The sequence below is a fragment of the Macrobrachium rosenbergii genome, chromosome 1, assembly GCF_040412425.1.
Source record: "Macrobrachium rosenbergii isolate ZJJX-2024 chromosome 1, ASM4041242v1, whole genome shotgun sequence".
Classification (NCBI taxonomy): domain Eukaryota; kingdom Metazoa; phylum Arthropoda; class Malacostraca; order Decapoda; family Palaemonidae; genus Macrobrachium; species Macrobrachium rosenbergii.
Genome location: NC_089741.1, coordinates 54133382 through 54157487, shown reverse-complemented (window position 1 = coordinate 54157487; position 24106 = coordinate 54133382). Strand labels below are relative to the sequence as shown.

General features: G+C 35.9%; 1 protein-coding gene across 5 annotated transcripts in view; it reads right to left on the bottom strand.

Annotated features, from left to right (window-relative positions):
* Positions 1-24106, bottom strand: part of LOC136837231 (cytotoxic granule associated RNA binding protein TIA1) — a 661273-nt gene that overhangs the window by 4220 nt on the left and 632947 nt on the right. For 3 of the 5 annotated variants that reach the window (XM_067101991.1, XM_067102166.1, XM_067102222.1), the window contains 5 exons: positions 23891-24071; positions 19618-19753; positions 18883-19061; positions 7627-7753; positions 6285-6326 (listed from right to left, as the gene is read on the bottom strand). In XM_067101991.1, coding sequence (XP_066958092.1) covers positions 6285-6326; positions 7627-7753; positions 18883-19061; positions 19618-19753; positions 23891-24071 — 665 coding nt within the window. The remainder of the gene's footprint in view (positions 1-6284; positions 6327-7626; positions 7754-18882; positions 19062-19617; positions 19754-23890; positions 24072-24106) is intronic. The other 2 variants (XM_067102035.1, XM_067102097.1) reach the window with 2 other exon arrangements.

The following is a 24106-nucleotide window of genomic DNA, read 5'->3' as shown; positions in this document are numbered from 1 at the left end:
ACTGACAATGCAAGTTAAAGACATTCTCTGCTTCCTATTATTGCTATAAAATACTGAAGTGAGTCAAGTTTATTATCATATTTAATCTAATTCTTATAATGTATTGTACAAAAATGAATCATGAGTCAGGTTTCAATTCACTGCATATTTAATCTAATTCTTATAATGTATTGTACAAAAAAAATCATCATCATCAGGTTTCCTAAGCACTGCTTTGAAATTAATCCTAAAATCATACAAGCATTTGTCATGTAGCTTTGTATTGGAAGTTTTGAAGGTATTACCATAACAATGTTTTGAGTACAGTACTGGTAAAATATAAGTACAGTAGTATCTCTATAATCTCTATAGTTAAACTTTTTTTTTTCTAAAGTATCCTATTTCCTGTGAATTCTCAAGTGCATGTGTAACTATTATTACACAAAGAAGTGGAAATTAATACTGGAAAGAAAGACAGTAAAATGTCAGTACTTCAAAAATCGTTTGAAAGATGGAGACAAACTGGAGGGTGTCAGTATAATAGAGGGACCAGTACACAATAAAGGTGAAAAAAGGAAAAGCCTGAGGACCACTTGGAATAAATGATTTACCAAGCAGTTGGAGAGCCAATCATTATATCCAGAACATGTGAAAACCTAATCAAGGCAAAAGGGATGGACTATAATGTTGAAATTTTAGAGGAATACCGTTGCTTGAATATGTTATGAAAGTATTGATGGTTGCTGGAAGAAAGGCCGAGAAAATTTTGAGGTGGCACCCGGAGGAAGTTGCAACAGAATATTTTTTATATTACAAAAGTTTAGATACCTTATTTTGTATATGGAAATTAAAAGTTTTATTATATATCAAGGAGCTTAGAATTCCTGTAAAAAATTATTTCTCTAAAATAGTGTCCTCCTTCAGTTGCTAAATTCATTACTTTTTATGGTAACCTTCATGTGAAAAGTACAACTTTTTTTTCATGCCAGTTACCCTAAGAACTTGTGGTGGTAGTGGGCACATAAAACATTAACTTTTACCCATAAAAATTTGGCAACAAAGGCTTCGAGTTTGAGATTCTGTAACTAGTGGGTGAGGATAGGTCTAAACTCTGTTATTTTCATTGGTATTACAATAATTTTTCTCTTGAACATTTTCCTCTCAAAAATTTTATATTATTGTTGTAGGTATTAAATTTATGTAGGGAATATATTGTTTTGTGACATTTAAATTGTCAACTCGCCATTCATGTTACACTGATTTGAAGTTAGTGCACTTTTGTTGATATAATTACTGAGAAATTTCCAGTTGGATACATTCACATAAAAATGTCTCCACTGCCTGTTGCTGGAGCCAGCTATAGCAAAGGAATTGCCAGAAGTACTGATAGAAGAAAACTGGTTGAAGGGCCAAACAAATTCGGTTAACCTAGCCTCCAGAAACTACCTAAAGCACAAAGAATTATGAATAGAAAATAATTGTTCAAAAATATAACTAGATTTACCCTTCTGAACTGATAGGGCACAAAATATAATTCGCTCACACAAACAGGAGTGGAACCAAGAGTGGCTTAGATTTTACAACCGTGGGGCAAAGCCAAAGTTAAAATAGAAAATTCATGACTACATCATAATGGTAGGATAAGTAATGAATTCATGAGGGGAGCAACTGAAAATAAGAAAAACTGTTTGGATAAACAATTTTAACTAGAAATTTTACCATAATAGCTCACAGGACTTCAGTCCGCCAAAACTAGCATGTGATCAAAGTGCATGGAGATACATGATTTTTCTTATTCCTTCCTGTTTTAAAAATTGTCTTTAAAACTACAATGGAAAAATTTCACAATTTTTATATTGTTATTCACTCTAATTAATTATAGACTTCCACAAAAATTACAATGGAATAATTTTCATAAATAAATAATGCCAAGAACCTGAAATACTACAGGGTATTTACAATTTTATTTTTACTGTTTCTACTCATTGTTTCCAGTCTTATTTAATGTGACCAAAGATTTCTATTGACATCAAACCACCATAATATATCAACTTGCTTAGCTCAGTATTTCCTAACTAATGACAATTCTGCCTGTTTTCATCTCTGAAAATATCTTATCCAAAGCATATCAACTCAATCTTAAAATATGACCCTCAAAATCAGACTACTTTAAACATAATATATTATCCTGTACTCATATTATTTCTCTTGTCCTATTATACCTCCTCCCAACTAAAAGTCTACACAACTTGGTTCCACCAATGCTTTTAATTTCAAGTAAAATATACAAAGCCTATTTTTATGGTTCTCAAGTGTAATATTCTCAACTAGCTTTTCAGTAGAAATACCGAAATGAAAATACTGCACTGTAGTTACATTAGTAGAAAGAGTTTTAAATTATAATGTGCAGACTGCATCTGTTTTTACAGTTATAAAATATCAATACTGATGATGGAATCTTGTTGAATGAAATAGCTGTAAATGGTGGGGTGCTACAAGGGAATGGTATGTCACCTGCTTGCCCTAATAATGGAGTTTATATGGAAGAAAAGTAGTTTGAAGATGAAATAGAAAATTGAGACTGGAATAGTAAGAGAAACCTGATAGACTAGAGTACTCAAATGACACTGTGTTAATCAGCAAAACTCTATAAATATTTACAAAGCTTGCTCAACAGAATGCATCATAAAACTAAAAAGATGGGACCTAGGATAAATCTAAGAAACACAGAAATAGAGGATAGAGTATGCACAAATGGATGATAAAACACTAGATGAAAAAAGGATAAATGAAGTAAAATCTTTCAAATATCTAAGAAAAATGATACCCAAAACAGATTCTCGTAAGTTGGACTTTAGGGAATAATTAAAAGCTAAATCAGGTACTGAGTAGGCTGAATAAATTTTGGAATTCAAATAGACTGGATTACATACAAAAGAAAGATTATACATTAGAGTAATATAATCATTATTGCTATACAGGCATAAATCATGGTACAGTATAACAATGAAACTATCCAACAGATTTTGTCGATTCAAGAACAAAACTTTTGAATAATATTAGGCCTCAGATAGAAAGATAAAGTGAGAAATAACTTGGACATGTTTTCCGCGCTGCCCAAGGAAGAATAATTTGAGAGTAGTGCCAGCTGGCTCCTCCTAGCACCATGAAACATTGGAAGACCTGTACTACGTAAGTGAAAACTGAGATGGGAAGCTGGAGACTTGTGGCACTAGAAGACAGAGGACAGACATGAGTGGTAGAATTTCACGAGGCCCTTTGAGTTGCACAGCATTGCAGGTGATGATGATGAACAGGCACAGGTCATATTTCCAGATTTCCTTGAAGTTGTTTTTATTTTTCCTCAAATTAAGAGATGAAAAGGGGAGCAAGATGAAGTTTAAGAAGTTGAACAGGTCAGTAAGAAGAGACCAAAGTAAACACATGAAGAATAACAGGCAGAGAGCAGTGCAGATGTTATGTTGAACTATCCAAAGTGTGCCATGCATAATGCACTGGTTAATTGCATTCATTCTTTGTTTGATAGTCTCTTTTGATTACCACTGTGAAGTGAAGCATTACACAAAAAATTTGCATCCAGCAATGTCATGACTTCAAATTTTACTGTTGTATAGTCTGATTTGTGTGTGTGTGTTCTCTCTGTTTTCAAGTATAAAAAAGTTGACCAATTAATGTATTATAGTTTTATATTCACATTTTTTAAAATAAATTTCTATATTCACCGGTATCCTTGCAATTATTCTTGTGTCTCAAAGGCATTTTTAACAGACAGCAATATTAACAGCAACAAAAACTGAACAGTACAATATACAATGCCTTATGTAAACTTTCTTGAAATAATATATAAGAACTCACAGCACTGAGTATAAAAGAACCTACAAATGTAAATATCTCTATTTTTTACACAAGGTTGATTTACTGAAGGAAAATGGAGAATGTGTTGAAAAAATAAAAAAATATGTCTAAAGATTTTCTCTTCCCTTAGCAGTAGTAGTATTAAACCGATGATGATACAACTCTTGAAAGTTTTTGAACTCACTTCTACATTTACAGCACTTGCAGTATACAGCAAAGCATCATCAATAAGAAATGTTATTCCTTAATCCAAGCTAAGTATTTAGCAAATTATGATAAAAATTTAAGCAACAGTATCAGCAACATCCTTAAATATTTAAAGATGCAAATCTGAAACAGTAAAGCATGCAGTAAAAAAGATGTAATTTGCTAAAAATTTGTCCTTAAAAAATTTTGAAACTGCTTGAAAAAAACATGGCTGGGGCTGACAGGGTACCATGAAACACTGTTATGAATGAAATGTATTAGGGCAATTTTTCAAGCCTTCTTGACCGTTCCTGAATAATTACTATTTAGGAGCATTTACTGTATTATAAAGGTGAAAACCCCAGATCTAAAACCAAAGAAACAAAACGCAAAAAATTCATGCACCAATAATAATCAAAACCCTGACAACTACGTTTTAATTTAGGGATATAAGTTACTAATTTATGTCTTTAGATTTTCAAGTAGTTTGATTCAGATATAAATGTAATCACACATACTGTATTAAAAATTTACTACGAATATCTATGCATACCTACAGATATACACAGATTTCCAATTGAACAAATGAAAACTTTAGCAATGCTACAAAAGAAAAATTCAGACAGTAAAAACACCAGTGCCAGCCAGCAGTGCTGGGGCAGTTAAAGTTAACTTTCGTTAAGAAAAGTGGACTTCTTTGGCAGCAATATCCTCGCTATCCTCCATATTGGTCAAACCAATGACGTGTTCTTCTGTACTTTCAAGTTATTCAATACTGTAAAAGCTGATCCTAGACAGCAGGGAGCCTCGGTTGCAAATGAACCTCTGGGATATTAAAGTACTGCTACAATACAATGCACTAGATTTTATCCATGTGATCAGTGAACTGATATTCCGAAAAAAACTAGTACAGGCTGTAGACACAAAGGAGTTTTTTTTAAGTTTCTAAGTTTTATAACAGTTTATGCCATCTGATGTATCAGAGGTCAGTAACCAAGAAAATTTTGTACATTAAATTTTGTACATTCACCTATAGGATTACATCTGGATGGGTTTTCTTCCGGCTGTGACAGTTATTCAGTAGGGCAATTCATTATGATGCAAATCGGTGTCCCATAATTAATATAGATATGTTATTTGCCTTTTCTGTGCAATACTAACAGACAAGGTATGCACAACTAAAAGTTTACTCTTCCTCACGCACAAGAAGCAGTCATAAATATGAGAAACAGATCAAATTTTTTATTTAGTAATTCCTGTTTCATAGTTGTAGCATGTGATACGGATTTTTAAGATGAAGATTTTTAAATTGTAACAAGTGAAATTCATCGGAAGATTATGGAATTAGCTGGAGATAATCTCTATGTAGCAATATTACTACTGACAGAAATTATGAAAATAAAATAAATTTTACTTCAAACATTTAAAAATCACATAGCCTTCAGCTTCTGATGCTGAGAGAGCTTGGTCATTATTCAAAACTGTTATCCTGTAAGACTTATTAATTTATGAAGCAACACTGGATTTGCTGGATCTAGATCTTCACCGTTCTTATTCTCAGGGCAAAGTAGAGGTACACCTTCAGATTTCAGTTTGATTCTTATAACTCTTCCAAGCAAATTATAGTTACACCTTAAATTTCAGTTTAACTTTTAAAACTCTCAGTTATGAACTGTGAAAAATGCAAAAGATTGTCCAGAATGTATGTTACATCAATACTTTAAAAAACAGACTTGTTCCTTCTCAGAAAAAAAAAATACATAAGTACAGAACTGACATACACTTTGGTATGGCCAATATTTAGGGCTGCGAATGATTCTGTTAAAGACTAGACATGAATGACGACAAATAAAACCATATATCTTTACCAAAAAAAAAATAAAATAATTGTGTATAATATAAATTTACGACTGATGCTAAATCTACTGAAGGATGCCTACTCATTCAAGAGTTGTCCCAAAAGGCTGTTTCAGGATCATTTTAACTATAAAATTTCCGAGGATAAAAATGAGCCTCCTTAATTCGTACAAATCAGAAACTTGAGGAAAAGACCGTGAATGGGTGGGCATCCGTTTACCCCGTGTGGTATGATGGGAAAACACTTGGTTAACACGGGGGTCCAAGGGATATGAAAATGAGAGGGTAATTTTTTTCGGGAGGGATCATGGGGGATGATACTTCTGAGGGGAGGGGAACTTCGCCAGGGGGCTGCAGGGGCGGCCAGGGGGCAGGCCAAGACTCACCAAGGTGCCGGGGGTGCTGCCCAGGAGGTAGGGGCTCGACAGCTGTAAAATTATGCCAAAATTTAGGAGAGTCAAAATTCATCACACCAGCAAAGAGATAAAGAGTAAAAAAGACAGATAAAGAGAAATAAAACGAATAAAAACTGATTCAGTCCTCCAAAGCAGGTACAGGGGTTAATTAATGCAATCCACCGGATATCAAATGCACAGTGTTGTCTAGCATGTGGTTTCATGAGCCAAGTTACAATACAATATTCTCTAAAACTGGCAAAAGAGAGAGAGAAAAAAATTCAGTAATGGTCCTACCAAGGAGAACTGTGGCCACGTTTTCAAGACAGTACTGTTTTACTCATACTATAAGAATTCATAGAAGTCTAGCATGTAACATTCCTAATGAAGATACTGTAGTAAGAAACAATGGTGCAACGTCTATCATAAACCACACTCTTTAATTGTTATTCTAGCATGCAGTATCCGTAACCAATAATGTTAAAAAAAAACAATTAAGAGAAGCTTGAGTCAAGTATGTAATTAATAACAGGAATATGTAAGATTATGACTAAATGTTACGTAAAGCAGATGTATTTATATATTAAACAGTGGGATAAGAAACTCTTTGCCACAAAAGAAATAAAAACAAAAAAACAAAACTTTGAAATAACGCATGCAGTTTTTGTATACAACATTTAATAATGATAAAAGAGCTATTGTTGCAGCATGCAGTTTCAGGTGTTTTGAGATGAGAATCATGTAACTGTCTAGACAAAATGTAACTGAGACAAGCCATGAGGTATATAAAATTTACAGTCATTAACTTTTCTTTATCAAAAATGTGCATTAATAGTATCAATGAAAACAAAGGCTTCATCAAGACAGAATAGTTCACCATAAGAGATAGATTAAGATATCTGGCAAAATTATCATCATCATCACATTGTGGTTACTACAATGAAAAGGGAAAGCTTTCATGTGATGGAGACAAATGAAGTGGTATAGAAGTGATCTAATCACACTATTATACACAAAGCTATGATATAAAAGATTCACATCTCGGATTTTGAGTTCAGAAAATGAAAACACGAAAAATAAGGAAAATTAAGGTGAATACAAAATAAACAAAAGAACACACACACACACAAAGACTGAGCTTCCAGCACTAAGACAAGAAGAAGAAACATTTAAAGAGGTATTTAACAGCAAGAGACTATGTAATAACTGTAATGATATAATAATAGTAATGTAAAAAAGACGAGGGTAGACTGAGGCATGGACGAGAGACACAGCTCCCAACGGAGAATGACTACGGTCGCCTCATCCATGCCCACTGCCACTCTCAACATACCTGGAACTGCTGTACGGGGTAAGCTCCCACCATCGATGTCGGTTGCTGGAGTTGTGCCATTTGACCAGTGGGCAGCTGAGGCTGGGGTACTCCTTGCCAAGTGGGAACACCTGGCATCCCCGCCATTCTGCAATAGGCATTAGAGGTTTGAACGCTTTGGTCGCACACGTCAAATCAAGAATGAAAGGTCACTCTTCAATAACAGAACATTTTACATCTGAGATTAGGGTCTATACGATTTGCACACTTTGATGAAAACACACTACCAACAGTGGATGTTACACAGAACGAGGTACCCCAAGAGTAAACTCTTTATTGCTGGGATTCCCTACACACTCATACAAATGTAGCACAACTGAAAACATTTACGGTTACAATTTGAACGTGGAAGAAACCTGGTAAAACAGCCAAGGGAATAAAAATAAAGCATCTGTCACTTGTATGGAGACGGCTACCAAACTTTCAGGGAGGGGAAATGACTTCTCCCTTGAAAGAAATCATCATAGGGTAATCAGAAGAAAAGACAAATGGTTTATTAGACCAAAACAACAGAGATAAATAATGGTGGCATCTTGATTTGATAATATATATGATATATTTACCAGATGCTTGCATCAGTATTAAATCAATGAAATATAAGTCAATGTATACTTAACACAGACATCTTACCCTCCCATGTTCAGTAGTTTTCTATGTTCAAACAAGTAACAGTGTTTGTCATTTACAGTAAACTGAATTATGCCCATTACAAACTCTGTTTCCTCAGAGCAATAACAGCAGAAGCAACAGTACTGTATACGATAAGGATCTTGAAGGATACCTTCTTGTCAAGCCCAGCATTCTACACTGACACTGGTGGTTTCAACTTCTATTATACATAAATTTCAGTAAACCCGCCAGAATGATCATACTCGGAAAAAGAATGTAACAAAAACAAATCTTATCGATACTAACAAGCTAAGAACCATTAGGCCGAAGGTTTTGGAAACCAAACAAATTCAGATGCAAAGAGAATGCTGACCTGCCAAAACCTTTCATGAAATGAAAACTCTTCATGACCATAACTAAAGATGGCTGAAGGATCCATACTCTTTGCCCAGTTGGTTTAGAAAAAGAAAATATTGATATTGGACGCTATATTATTGTGTTTCTCGGCGAGCAAAAATGCATTTATGGAAATCAGCATTCCGTTTTTCGATGATAATCTCCAAATGAATTATTTATACTGAGTGCGTGAATCGGTATCTACATACAGGTAGCACAAAATATTCTGCAGAGACATAAATCATGGATGGAAAATCAATGGCCGAACGATGTCCACCGCTCACAAAAGTCCGACGCGTTTCGTACACAGTTTTGAAATGTATCATAATGTAATGAACAACGAAAACAGATTCTTGCTATTTTGACAGGAAAAAGAAAAAATGCTTGGCATTTTGTTTTGAAATAATTTACACAAAACACTTGAAAACGAAAACTATTTTTACTAATTAATATTTCCAGTAGACTCTATGGCGGGTAATGGCGTTCTTTCAACAGAACTTAGGCTTTGGCCCTATGTACTAGCTGTTGTTTCTATCTTACTGTTTGTAACTGCACGGTCTCCCAAAAGAGAAGTTTGATCAATTTAAGTCATCAGTGAAGGCGCAGTTCATAACACAGAGTAATCCCAGTTAGAAAATTATGAGTAGATGAGGTACAACCTACCAATTAATTATGAAATACAATAAACAACGAACAACAACCAGTTATCAGCATCTGCTTCTATAATAGTTGTAGTTCATGACAGACTCGCTACGTACTTAAAGACTCCGTACCTGAATAACTCATCATTTTGAAAACACTAAACAATTTCGATTCACTTGTGACAATGCCACTAATTAAGAAAACCTAACTATTGTGCCATCATTATTTAAAAAAAAAACTACCATGAGTAAAGGAAAGGATCTCATCATTACTCAAGAGCTGAAAGAAATATACACTTGATACCTGGGAACGTAATGAGATTTCAAGAATTCAAGTAAAACACGAGACACGGTTGCACATTTTGAGACGGCGGCTGCTTCTATTTGCTTTAAGAGCATTCGCTTCCTCAAACACCTTTTGTCTAATAAAACTCATGTGATTAATTCTCCCTTCCTCTTCGCTCCAGCATTTATTCTCTCTCTCTCTCTCTCTCTCTCTCTCTCTCTCTCTCTCATCAGTGCTTTGTGTACTTTGGCTTAAGACGATGGATCACGAAAGAAAGCAGCCACTTTAATGTTTGCCTAATTATAACTTTTATAGGGACCACCAATGAAATTTGCTGGGAGGCATGAAGGTGGTTTCCTGGAATTTATACAATTTTATGACGGTAAAACAATTTTCTTGTTAGACGTTTCTGATTGAGACTTGGTAACCATCAACCCATGGAGTATAAAACTAGACTTCCACTCGCATCGGAATGAAATGCAAATTACTGAATGATAATTGCACCAAAGCAAAACTCGTATACTATATCAAAGCAGGTGAGCGTCAACATGCATGGCAATTATACGATTTCCACCGGAGAAGTTTCCCCTTACAATTATTGAGCGAGCTTTGACGAAACTAGTTATTACAAGTTTCCTTCACTGGCAATGATTTGTCAAGTACACACCGGTTCATAATAGGGATTAGCACCACATTAATCACACACTACTTCAAGAATCATCGCCTGTGGCACACATTCGCCATTCATAACTCGCACCAAGGGATTCTTTAAGGTAATGACGATGGTTTTATACTCTCTCTCTCTCAGAATTTAATATGAGAATTTTCCCACTTGTGCCGAATAAAAAATACCAATAATACTGACTGCAGGTATTGTTTTACCATCAACCCGTAGTTTAACTGTTAATTCACTGGTGGGAGAAAAGTGAACAAGGTAGTCTCAAAATATTCAATTATGTTCAGATTTACCGCATATAAAAAAATTCTGCTGAACATGCGAAAAGACACTAAGGCTTTGTGAAAGAATAACCTTAAAAGCTTTTAATCACATATCGATCTGCACAACATAAAAATAAATTAAACTACACAAGACAAAATTCATGTGAAATTTATTTACACGATTCTCGGATTAAAAAAAAAAAGAATCCCTTCCACAAAACATAAAACGAAAAAGAAACATGGCGCACAAATAATTTGTGACATAAAACCCTAAAACTTTATTCTTCCTCCCGCGTACTCCACTTGGACGACGAAACCCGTCCACATACGCAGTTTACACTCGATGGTTTTTATCACTCACGTCAGCTTTCGCAGAGGGAAAAAAATGTGTATGGACTGAACTTTTTCGCGTCTATTCTGTTTGTTTAGTCGGGCATCAGCATTCCGTTCAGCTGTGAACTTGGAAATGAAATTGAGGGTACAAACCGAGCGACGCAAACTACAGAATATTGTGGCTCTTTCTTGCAAATGTAGAGGAGAGAACTGGCCTGAATGATAAGTATAAAAAGAGAATGAAAAACGAAGAGGATGACAAGAACAACCAATTGTCAAGATGCAAGAGACCATTTTTGGCGGTTCTTTATTTTTGAGGTAAGACCTGGATCTCCTTGGGCTTAAAAGTTGAACGGTCTTACGAGCAGTTAGGAAGGCGACCTCTCGTCTTGCGACTATCCTTGATACATCTGAAGGTCCAAAACACGAGGGGGGAAGTCATTAGACACCTCTTGTATGGGGGAAGAGTAAGCCCTCTTTGCCCGAGAATGTTATGCTGCACGACCTCGCGTTTCTAGGACAAAGAGGAAACGGAAATAACAGGGAATTTCCACCCCGAAGGAGAAACTGCTTCTTTCCAACGACTTCTGAATAAAACAAAAAGTTCTCTCGAGGTACGGCAGGTGAATTTGTCAAAAGAGAGAGAGAGAGAGAGAGAGAGAGAGAGAGAGAGAGAGAGAGAGAGAGAGAGAGAAAACTATTCTTCAAAGGAAACATGTAAAATATGACTACTTCGTTAAGTGACAATTATCATCACTTGAAGATCTTCACTCTAGATGTAAGGAAATTAAAAATCTCAAAGCCATACTTAAACGATTAAGGGAAAAATCAGTATTTATGTCACGGAACGCACACATCGATATTTAATTGCTTGGTATATTTGTCATATAAAAACGTACAGTCTTCTCGGCGGTAATATCCTAGGTTAGCCTACGCAAGAGTTAAACGGTAATCCGGGAATCTTGTATGAATAAAGTAAATTTTCAAATCTTCATGAAGGAAAAGTTGCCATAAAAGACCTAACATGATTATAAAAAAAGATGAAAGGAGTTATGAGAATAAAGTTTTGGTACTAGAAAAAACAAATGGCAGATGCCAACTGAGTTGCTGATGTAAGTTACATCAGCTCCGTTAGCAGCAACAAGATGTTAAAGAACAATGCTGTTTTGGCATTACATAATGACAGGGCCGAAAGTCGGAACACTGGAGGATGGGACGAAAGTCGCACGAAGAGGAGATGGCATAAGATGTATTTGAAATTTTAATGGGACATGCGCAGTAGACACGTGAACTACCTCCAGTACAACCTGATGCTTCTGAGAGATCCAAGGTTTACTAAACAGAGAGGATACCACTTAACGGTTATTGCACTACAAAGGGTATAAAAATAGAGGGATAAGATACTAAACACAAAGGGAAAATGCTACATAAAACACCAAAATTCCTACAACCCATTTCTGCGAAGAATGAAGTCTGAGTCAGCTTCAAGTTCCAAGATCAGGAACAGATTACTAATCCATAAGTATCATCGTAAACGTTAAAATGATCCAATAACTTGGGGTTTAATACTTTATATATATATATATATATATATATATATATATATATATATAATATATATATATATATATATATATATATATATATATATATATATATATATATATATATATATATATATATATATATATATATATATATAATTACACTAGTAAACTTTCTAATATCTTACTCTCATGTGGGACAATTTCTCTGTGATCACCAGTTCACGTTTCTCATTTCTTCTTTAACCTGTTTTATTGTTAAACTTCACGCTCCCACTATTTTCTTTTTGCCTTGTCTTTCGTATCTTAAATAGGGGTATTATACATTACATTATCTGTACGCCTGTACTGAGGTAAACCACTTTCAAATTATGGTCTTTATTATGTTAAGGGTATATACAGTACCAGTATATTGCTAATTTGCATTCCAAGGTGATCAAGCAATGTTTGTGTAACATGGAAATTACTACTTGAATGATTTCCATTATAATATTAATCCGTTCTTTAATGCCCAATGCTTGCAATATTGTATATGCACCCTTGTCAATTGCTCGAGCTCATTTTCCTCAATATTCCTGGTTGGTTCAGTTTTCTTGCTTAAAATGTACTTATTTACATGTTCAGGGAAAGAACAGTTGACTAAAGAGTAAAGTGTTTTCGACAAACTTTTTTCCCTATGCTCACAGTTTGGATTTGTGACTTATTTCCATTGAACATACAGTAGCTGCTTCTTGCTTTTTAAAAGTTATTTCCAGTTCTTGGTTTAGTTATTCAGAATAAGCTTTGTACTGACAAGATTTTACTTTCAATTCCGAAAGAATTATAACCCTAATTACTGGCTGGACATTTTCATCTTTGCTGGGATTGTAATTTAATCCTTACAGAATAAGGATTGAAATATGGTGTCCTTATATTCTTATATTTAAATACTAATTGCATTCCGGGATATTTAGAGAAATGTGATATGCATAAAAATGCAAGTATGCCCATTCTTTTTAGTGTGAATTTTCTGTCTGCTTTGCACGACTTATCCTGCTTGTTTGCTGGCCTTTCCCCCCCCCCCTCCCCCATTTGCCCCATCACCTTAGCCGCAACATCCAAAATATGGTTAAGTTTTGAATACCAATACTGAAAATAATCATCTGTTTTCGTAAGAGCTTTGGTGTACAGTATGTGTGTAATGCAACAATTCATTTCCTGTATGATACAAAAATCCGTGGTCATGAAGTTCGTATAACCGGTCTTGACTTTAGAACTGGTTTCAAACATGTCCACCACAAGGTCATTGTTTTTAAACCTGCGCTCATCACTGTTGGTGGACCATCTCTTATTATTGAATTTTTAACGAAAAGACTGCGAAAGGTATTTATTAACGGGCATTTACTGACTACATGAGCGTAATCCGCAGTGTTCCTCGGGGAGATGATCTTCGCCCATTACCATTTATATTATGTATATATCCACAAATAGTTTGCCCTTGCAACAAGCTTGATGCTATAAGCAGATGTTGGTACCCTAATCGTATCAATCCCATCATCTGAGTATGGACAAGTGGGTGATGAATCTCTAAGCAGATGTTTACCAAAACTGGTGTATGGTGCTAATTTTCGGATATGAAGATCATCTTCTTCGTTTTAACGTGCTGTTTCCCATTTTTTATATGGGGTAAGCACAAAGCCTTCTTTTTGGAGGACTTTGATTTGGCGTTGGGGTAGGCCGTAGCCTCGATCGGTTGCCCTGCCTGACATCGCTTAGACCCCGGTAACGATGTGTACGTGTATCGTACCAATCCCCAGCTCCCTTTCTCCCAGCAGCGAGGAGAACTGGGCGGTTAGGTCGACAGTTCGAGTCGTGCGAGGTTAATAAATTCAAAATAAGATTGTTAGTAGGCCTATGACACTGGATCACAACCCCCAGCCAGATCTTGTCGCTGACAGTTTCTTTAACTGAGCACAACCGCAATTTCAATTTTGAGACATACCCTGCCTGTCTATTCTTCATTTGCAATAAAAATCAGGTTACTGAGATCTTTCCAGCCTTTGGGACAGCTGTTTTTCATTTTATTATTCAGCCGCGTTTGGAATGTTGTTCCTGCTTGGTCTTCAGCTGCTGTACCGCCCCTTGTAGTTAAACAAAAACTTGAGTGCTGTAATAATTGCAATTCCAGACCTTTGTAAAGATTTCTAGTACAGCTGTTCAATTAACTAATTTATTCCTTGCTGAATATATCGCTCATGATTCTGATTATCATGGGCATTTAAATCATCCCAGACTATACCCCTCCACTACATAGTGCTATATATATATATATATATATATATATATATATATATATATATATATATATATATATATATATATAATATACAGTACAGTTAATTCTACCAGTCTCGCCCTTTCTTTGGAAAGTTGGTAACAAGAAATGAAAGCTTTCTTTTCTTATCACGGTTACGATCAGAAAAGGGAATATAGTTCTTATAGATATCCCTGAGGGCTCTTATAAGCAAAATTTCTTCTACCTCTTTGGGAACGTTTTTCACATGCACAAAAAGAAACAAGCTAATGCATCCTACGCTACGAACGCCATTTCTCAAACATACAAAAAGCTATATGTACAATACTTTACATTAACAATGTCGCTCCGAAATGACCGAAAACTCAATTTAAGTTTAGCATCAATATTACCTCGAGCTATTAAGAAAACTTGGCACGCAGCTGCTGTTTCTGACCAAGCCAGCGTCGTGCTGACGAGGGCCCTTGTTCTCCAAGCAAACAAACAGGAATCAATTTATAGACTGGAGGAATTAACCAAAAAATTGAATTAAAGACGCAACCAAAACGGCTTACCGTTCTTATAAAGCACAATATAATCACAAAATTTGGTTGGTTTTCTCATTAGCAGAGAATGATGCGCTCATGTTTAAATATACGTACGTATGTATAAATTTATCTAATATTATGTATGCAAGCTACCCTCAACAGCGATATTTGCATGTTCATGCCTTATAAGCGTATTACTTACGGCAATGTGAACCTACGACTTTCAAAACAAGACCATTAATTCAAACAAAGAATGTTAAATACCTGAAAAATATACAACTGGTACTCACGTGAAAATTCGAAGCAACAGACGCAGGACCGAAAACAGGTGTTCGTGAACACAAATGGCATAGTCAATACTTTGAGGTATCGGGAAAAAGTGACGAAATACGAATATCATCGGAAGCTAATGAATAAGCGAGCAAATGATCACCGAGGAGCTTTGCAAAGTAAAAATCTTGCGATTCACAGAGGGTAGGTAGTATTATAAAGAAGAAGAAGAAGAAAAAAACCATATTGACGAGAATCGCTGATCTATTCATCACCCAGAGGAACGAACTTTCGGATCTTTCCTAGATAGTGACCCCCCCCCCCAAAGGATTTTAACCCGGTATGTATCCACCTTTGGGGCGTGTTTAATGCCAGCCCCTTGGGGACTACCGTAAAAACATAAACAAAAGACTGTAAATATCATAAAGATAATGACCCCGAAAACCCTTGGGGATCACCATCTACGAAAGATCCGAACTTTGGACACTTTTCTTCACCCTCTCCGTTTTAACATTAAACAGATACAAATGCTTTGAAATACTGGAACTTTCAGAGCGATCTGTGGAGATAAAAGTACTGGCGGAGGATGAAAACGCAGTGTGATCGGATTATATCGCAGTCTAGAAGGGGGGGACGAGGTGCTCGAGTAGAGGCGCCATCGTCCCATTTCCCAATTTTTTTTTTTTCACTCTCTCCTATTTTTTAGCTCCAATGGCAGCCTAGTGAGAGCAAACAAATAATGGACGGGAGGGAGATTCGATTTTGAAATGAGATTGAATCGGTAAAGTCGGGGATTCCAGTGTGACAGCCAAATAAATGGTTGACAAAGGGAACCTACGCGAATTGTTCAGATCCGTTGCGGGAGTAGGAAGGGCAGACCCGTCCAGCCCCCTCCACAGCCCTGACAAGTAAGTCTGTACTTTGCAAATGAACTGCGCATACTTTTACTCTCTATGACATTTACTTCGCACTTAAGCAAGGGGTCTTGAAATGTCATCTAAATAAACGTTTGTACTGAATCTCAGCTTTTTCCTCTCTCACTCATCCAGAGGATATCAGTTTGTTCCTACTGTAGCCAGCAGTAAATTCTACCTTGTGTAATTATAACACTACCACTTAAAGGTGAGGCGCGCTTTTTCGCAAATGTTTTCTGATAATATATATAATATATATATATGTATATATATATGTATGTATGTATGTATGTATGTATGTATATATATATATATATATATATCCAGAGGAAGACGGACGAAAACCACACATCACTAGGCTCTCTTTTTAATTTTATAGCCAACGTTTCGTAATTATCTACAGAATTACATCTTCAGGGCTGTGCATCAGTAAAAAAAAAACAATTATAAGTACAGTCTTAGAATACATTTAAAATATCACAGTAAGAAATAAATAAAAATAAAGACACAACCAACCTAGAGGTGAGACAGTAAGGAACTAAATGGAAAGAAACCACCACAGTAAGGAGTTAAGCTAAATACAATTGACCAGCGGATGTATGAGTATTTAAGGATGGTACAAGCTGTTTTATAAATAACGACTCTAAGATTGTTAATCTTGAGGGTTGGCAGTATGACCGATGACACTAAAATCTTTGTTCTCAATGTAGGTTTTACATTGTTTTGAATGGTTCCTGATACTGGAGTACTCTGGGTTCGAGATTCTGCTACCTGTTCAGTAACTGTCTCACCTCTAGGTTGGCTGTATCTTTTTTATTTATTTATTTCATTCTTACTGTAATATTTTAAATGTATTCTAAGACTGTACTTATAATTGTTTATCTTTTATCTTCTCTTATGCACAGACCTGAAGATGTAATTATGTAGATTACGAAACGTTGGCTATGAAATAAAAAAAGACAGCCTAGTGATGTGTGGTTTTCGTCCATCTTCCTCTGGATATGCTTCCTGGAGTATTTCCCTGTTCCCTGTATCACTATATATATATATATATATATATATATATATATATATATATATATATATATATATATATATATATATATATATATATATATATATATTTCTTAGAATCTGTATATTACTCAGATTTGAAAACTTCCAATTTTTTTTTTTCAAAAGTCAAAACGAAGGCACCTTGAGCCTGATAAAAGGAATGCTTTTCTTTTTCATTTCAAATAAATAAGACGAGGACGTCGCCAGTGACTGGATTATTCAAAGAAACTGTCATTGATCGCAGCTTATGCAGTATGGACATATCCATCATGTCTTTGGTTTAACATCAACGGTAAAAAAAAAAAAAAACTCTGCCTTTGGTCTTAACTACAACTATAAAATTTAACACGGAGAAAAAATCGGCTGCATAGAACATAAAAAGTTTATTATTAAAAAAATGATATGCCTTAAAACAAAGAATTACCACCGACTTTATATCTCAAAAATAAAACGTTTAAAGGGACATTTAACTAATCTAGAGTGGCACCAAGCACATAACACGGTTGGCTAAAATACAGGTGTAAAAATACGACAAGAATGCTGTATCAAACATTTCATAATATTGAAACATCTCATGTACCACTTTTCAAAAAAAGAGGCCGAAAAGTTATGTCTCACTACCTCTAAGTCTAAGGAATGTTCTAAACATTCCTAATAGCAAACTACAACATCCCAAATTCCACGAAACACCACAAATTCTACAGGTTTATTACTGCTTAAGCATGCATCTACAATGTAATGGCACCATTGATTACCATTTTTACGAGTCTATAAAATCATATGCTGCTCTTAATTTTAACCACATACTTAATGTAACATGCCACAAATGCCATCAGCAGCTTTCTGCGTGGAACAGCTGAGAAAGAGAGAGAGAGGGAAAGAGAGAGAGAGAGAGAGAGAGAGAGAGAGGGAGAGAGAGAGAGAGAGAGAGCGAGGGGGTAAATGCAACTAGTTGGTCTCTCAGAACACATCGATACCAAATCACAGGTGACAGAGGCAGTGTTAGCACGAACAAAAACACACAACACAATCCATCAACAACGTGAGTTCTGTGAGGAGATTTCATGAGAGATGTTTATTCTTACGAACAAATATCCTTCAAGGATGAAGAGCAACCTGAAGAATCTTCCAATAAAAACCCGCCACAAAACTCTAGTTTGTCTACTTCTGTTAAGATATACATGACATGACCCTTGAGGCGATTGATGGCAACGAGCAGATCTCCATAACAAACCTCCTCATTCCAAATATAGCCGCTAAGATCTGCTGGTTCCATCAACTACTATTCGGGCACATACAAATGAAGAAAATGCCGACAGGCTGCGGCATGTGATCAAACTATGTAGGTTGATACGGACGTATAAATATATTTATATGTATATAGATAGACTTATGAAACTATTCTTTACCCCTGCTGGTAGCCATACTGTCCGTAAGCGAAGCCTTGCATGCCCAGGAACTGTTGTCCCTGCACCTGAGCTGGGTAGCCCTGAGGGTACCAGTAGCCCATCTGGCCGGCGTAGTTGTACGGGTACTGCGACCCCGGCAGCGGCTGCAAAGACAAGCATTCGGACACATCGGTCAGCGTCTGAAACACACAGAAAGGGAGCCACTGACACACGACACATGGCGAGGGATGTCGCCCTAGGGTGCCACTGGGCACCCGTCGCCTGACCAATCCCACCGGACATCTCATACCTTTCACCTGAATGGATGGCATATCAGGTAGAGGTGGGAACAGCCAGGCCACTTTGCCCAGGGCACCAGTACTGTGACCTGTCAGGGATCTCTCATGCTGCACACAGACACATTTTACTTCTACAAGTAAAGGGATCTCAGTCTCCCGTTTTTTTTTTAAACTAAATTACACGTAAAATTACCTTAAATTTACTCTAAGCTCCCTGACACGTCCTAGTATTGTGATCTAAAGTAATCTGAGCATCTAAAGAGAGTCAATGTGCAAGAGTTTGGAAAAAATGGTACCTACAGTAAAAACTAGTCCCTGCCCTACATGTCTACAGGTACAGATACCTTTAGAGAATAGAAAGGAAATCTCAAGAGGAGAAATATTTAAGAGTGGTTTTCATTGAGAAGAATAATAGAATCTCCCTTCGGTGAAAAAATAGGGCTGCTTCAGAACCTACCATGACCTGAGTAGTGACGGGAGTGTTGTTAGGGTCACCAGATTCCTTCCCCCACGAGCATTTGACTGGTTGGCCGTTGATCTCGGAGTTATGCACAGACACGATGGCGTGTGTAGCTGATTCCTTCGTTGAAAACCTGAAAGCGGGAGACACTTGAAGGTCAAGACTGTTTTTATTAAAAAAGGACTAAATACAATGAAGGAAAAAATTATTCTGAGAATATCTATATGCCTTCTTTGTTGGGCAATATATATAAACAAACCTGCAACGATCATCCTAACCCGGTATCTGACTGTAAGGTCTGATTCAGAAATGTCTTTACATATTGCATAAATATCAATATTTCCAAAACGGAATATTAAGCCTTAAGGAATGGAAGTCCAAATCTCGAAAAATCACCACTAAAAAATATTCACATCCATAAAATGGTGTACAAAATAAAATTATCATAAAGCAGAAGTCTGATTCAGGAATCTCCTCTTGCCTAAGTAATTCTTTCCTTCTTGGGTGAAAACTATAGCTGAAAAGTTCAAACACTACTGGATATCAGCTATGAGAAAGTCACTATGGTATCGATTACTAAATATAAAATACTTCATGAGGTTTTCAAAATTAGCAGTTCAGAGGTTTCCTACTCTGCTTGTGATAAGTAAGCCTTTAATCTTATACTAGGAAGCAAAAATAGTTTTACAAACATCAACGCAAAGACATTAAAAAAAAAAGAGAAAATTTGCCAGCCTCAGTAACAGCTTTTTATAAGAGGGGGATCAGTAACAATGCCAATAGCTTTTGAAGCAGAGCTAAGCCATACTTATCAGTAGCAAGACTAAGTCCAGTGGAAAGGCCCGGGAAATCATGAAAAAGCCTAGGCTAAGAGCTTGACCAGATACGTATTAAGCAGGAAATGAGAGAGAGAGAGAGAGAGAGAGAGAGAGAGAGAGAGAGAGACTCTTCATGTTTAACGTCGTAAGGGGAGTAACCTGAACCAGACCTTGACCTGAACTAGAAACGTTTATGATGACGAATACTACGTATCAGTAGCTCAAGAGTGGACCAGGTAACCTAACAGGAAGTGCGGTCTTCTTTAATGCCATGGCATACTTTTTTTATTTTTACCACTAATACACATGTTCATAAACTACTAAAAGCAAAAAGATACCATCCTGAGGAACCCCAGTTAAGACAGGTCTAGGACACAATAAATAACAACAACGCTCGATCATCCAAAGTACAAATAAAACGAATCTTGAATAACTGATTATTTACTGAGGCCTAACAGCGAAGAGGAGAGGTGGACGTGTAAGCCCAACCTTTTCCTGTATTTCATTTTGCCCCCTTCCCTTCTCTGACTTATTTACAACCTTTTCCTCTCTCTCTCTCTCTCTCTCTCTCTCTCTCTCTCTCTCTCTCTCTCTCTCTCTCTCACAAACAAACACGCAAACATACACACACATTATATGTACACACATATATACACAAAACAGCTGGAAGGTAACATTTAGTTACAATTTACATTGGTTCACCTAAAGAGCTCAAACGAAACATGACACCTGAGGAAATAATCTCTCTCTCTCTCTCTCTCTCTCTCTCTCTCTCTCTCTCTCTCTCTCTCAAACGTCGCATTATTAACGACAGCATATCAGGTTGTCAGAACGAAAGCCCGGCGCAATGAATACCGGAGAGGAAAAATATGTATACAAAAAAAAAGGAGGAAAACAAGATTAATGACAATGGTAGTCGTAGAGAATAAAAGTGCGACGGACGATTTGCATAGTCAACATAAAATAATAAAAATCCAGGGAGAGGCTTAGCTGTGTCACTTCACACTACCACTCTGCTATGCAGGATAACCGGCAGCTGTGAGTTTGGAAATTCCGTGGAAAGTAAATAATTCATTTTATTCTGGAATGCGCTATTCATTTACAGTTTACAACGCTCATAAAATGCAAAAAAGGTTCTGCGATATTTTATGTAAATGTATGGAAAAAAATTACGCCCGTGAAATAAAAAAAAAAGGTGGGGGGGGAGGGAAATAGGCAGCGCAATTTTCACAGAATATACATGAAATGCTAATCATTTAAAATTGTCCCTTTAACATATGATACTAAAAAATAAAAGCAGAATTTCAATTGCTTCTTTATGAAGGAATTTAAACACGACAGCCTCTTTTACGGGAAGTCTTTGATAAGATGAAAAATACAAACGGGCGAGTTAGCATGAGATGAATTTATAATACATACATACAGTACATACCCATTATATATACATATACTGTATATATATACATACAATATATATATATATATATATATATATATATATATATATACATATATACACACGTTTGAGAGTATATAAAACTGGTGAACGAGGGAGTCGTCACTGCATATAATATTTCCGAACAACAGGATCACAGCAAGGTAAATAATTTTAATACATGCATAAATGCATACAGGGAGGGGAGAAAATTCATAACTTTATGTCACAAAGCTCTGGTCAAAGCATTAAAACCCCGTCCTCTGCTCTTCGCTACTTCTAACGAAAATTCTATGTGACATTTCTGGAGTATCTCGACGTTGCTCTATTCTGTGAAAAGCAACTGCGGAATCACTCAACAGTTTCTTGGTAGAATCTGCGAATACCAGATGAATAAATTTCTGAGTAGGTTGCTGGACATATCTAGAAAGCCTCCCTGAAAGTATTCTCTGCCAAGGACTGATACGGAATATATAGGTTTGATACATGGTACAAGCGATTAGAAACTTCTCTATAAATGAAATCTTTTATTCAAGGCATAATGACCTACTCAACCCTTACTACAACCGCCCTTCAGTTTCTGAGAACAATGCCCATAGTAAAAAAAAAGAAAAATATAGCCATGGCAAGTTGAACGCTTGAGATAATTCTAAAGAGTTCAAGAAATGCTATAATACTTCTACTTAAAAGCAACACGCACCATTACCTTAAAGTTTCAAACTTTTTATTTAGACTTTTATTTGTTGCTTGACTTAGCATGATTTATCTGTTCTTTTGCTTTTCCAGTTACAGCTTTTAAAACTTCCATATCTTAATAATAATAATAATAATAATAATAATAATAATAATAATAATAATAATAATAATAATAATAATAATAACAACAGCAAAGCTGAGAATATCTTTACCTAATAGTAATGTAAAATCTCAGTGACACACGGAGCGTTTTACTTAGAAGTTCTCTGGATGATAATATTTCATAATCATTGTTGTCTAATAAGTCACAAGACAAGCGAACTTCAAACTTTGTGGACGGGTACAATAAAGCGAATTTCAGACTTAAACAAGAGTTGAAAAAAGAGAAAAATACAAAAATTTACACGGAAATCATGCCAAAGACAATTATAAAAGGTTACAGGTCAGATTTTGTAGGTTAAAATATTGCAGAAGAGAACTTGAAATTGAGAAAGGGCTTTAGATAATCAGAATGGAAATGAACTTAAAATGCGCACAATAAAGAAATGTCTATAATAAGGTCGTAACTGAGTAGATTCTGGAAGTCTCTACAGAGAAACTGCATAGCTAGGAACAACCAGAAAAGTGTCGAAATGAAAAAAAAATTAAATAAAAATAGATAAAAAATAAAAAAAATAAAAAACAAAAAATAAAAATAATTAAATAAGTAAACAATAATAAATAAATCGTCAGATATAAACTAAGACTCCACTTCAAGTTTAAATCCTACAGAGTCCTACAACAAGATGAGTTTCAACCGTAAAAATAAAAATAATATTTAAGTCATTAGAAATATGCTAAGGCTCCAATTCAAGTTTAAATCCCGCGAGTCCTACAGACTATGAGGATAATGAAGTAATTCCCAACTTAAAGTGGTTAAAATATTATTTAGCTAATTCTGCAAAGAACGAACACTCGACTCAGGCTGTAGACTAGTGGTTCTCAACTTGTTTTGGCCCGTGCACCCTTTTACCATATGTCACAATGTCATTCCCCCTCCTTTCCAAAATTGTCTGCCTAAAAAGGTGCATTCCAAATAATATGCACATAATACTAAAATTTCATATTTTCTTCCATATTAGTACATAACCTTTACATACGTAGAATAATTTTACAGTGTAGTTTTACCCATTAAATAGCAATTGAACAACTCCCGCCCCCCAAAACTGAAATTTCCCCCTGGTTGAGAACCACTGCGTCTAGACCTTGACTCGACTAAGGCGATATACTGCATGACATAAGCAGGCATTAGGAAGGGATAAACGACCTTAAGACGACTTACCTTACGAATGCATATCCTTTATCTTTGAAGACCCGGATCTCGTGGATCTGTCCGTAAGGCGCGAAAGTTTTCTGCATGAGCTCTTCCGAAAGGCCGTTGGTGATGCCTCCGCAGTAGACGGTACAGTTTGTAGGTGACGACTGGTTGTAGACGTCGTCGAATGTCAGGGGCTTCTGGTTGGCTGCAAGGGCGAAGGGAGAAGTAGAACGAAAATGA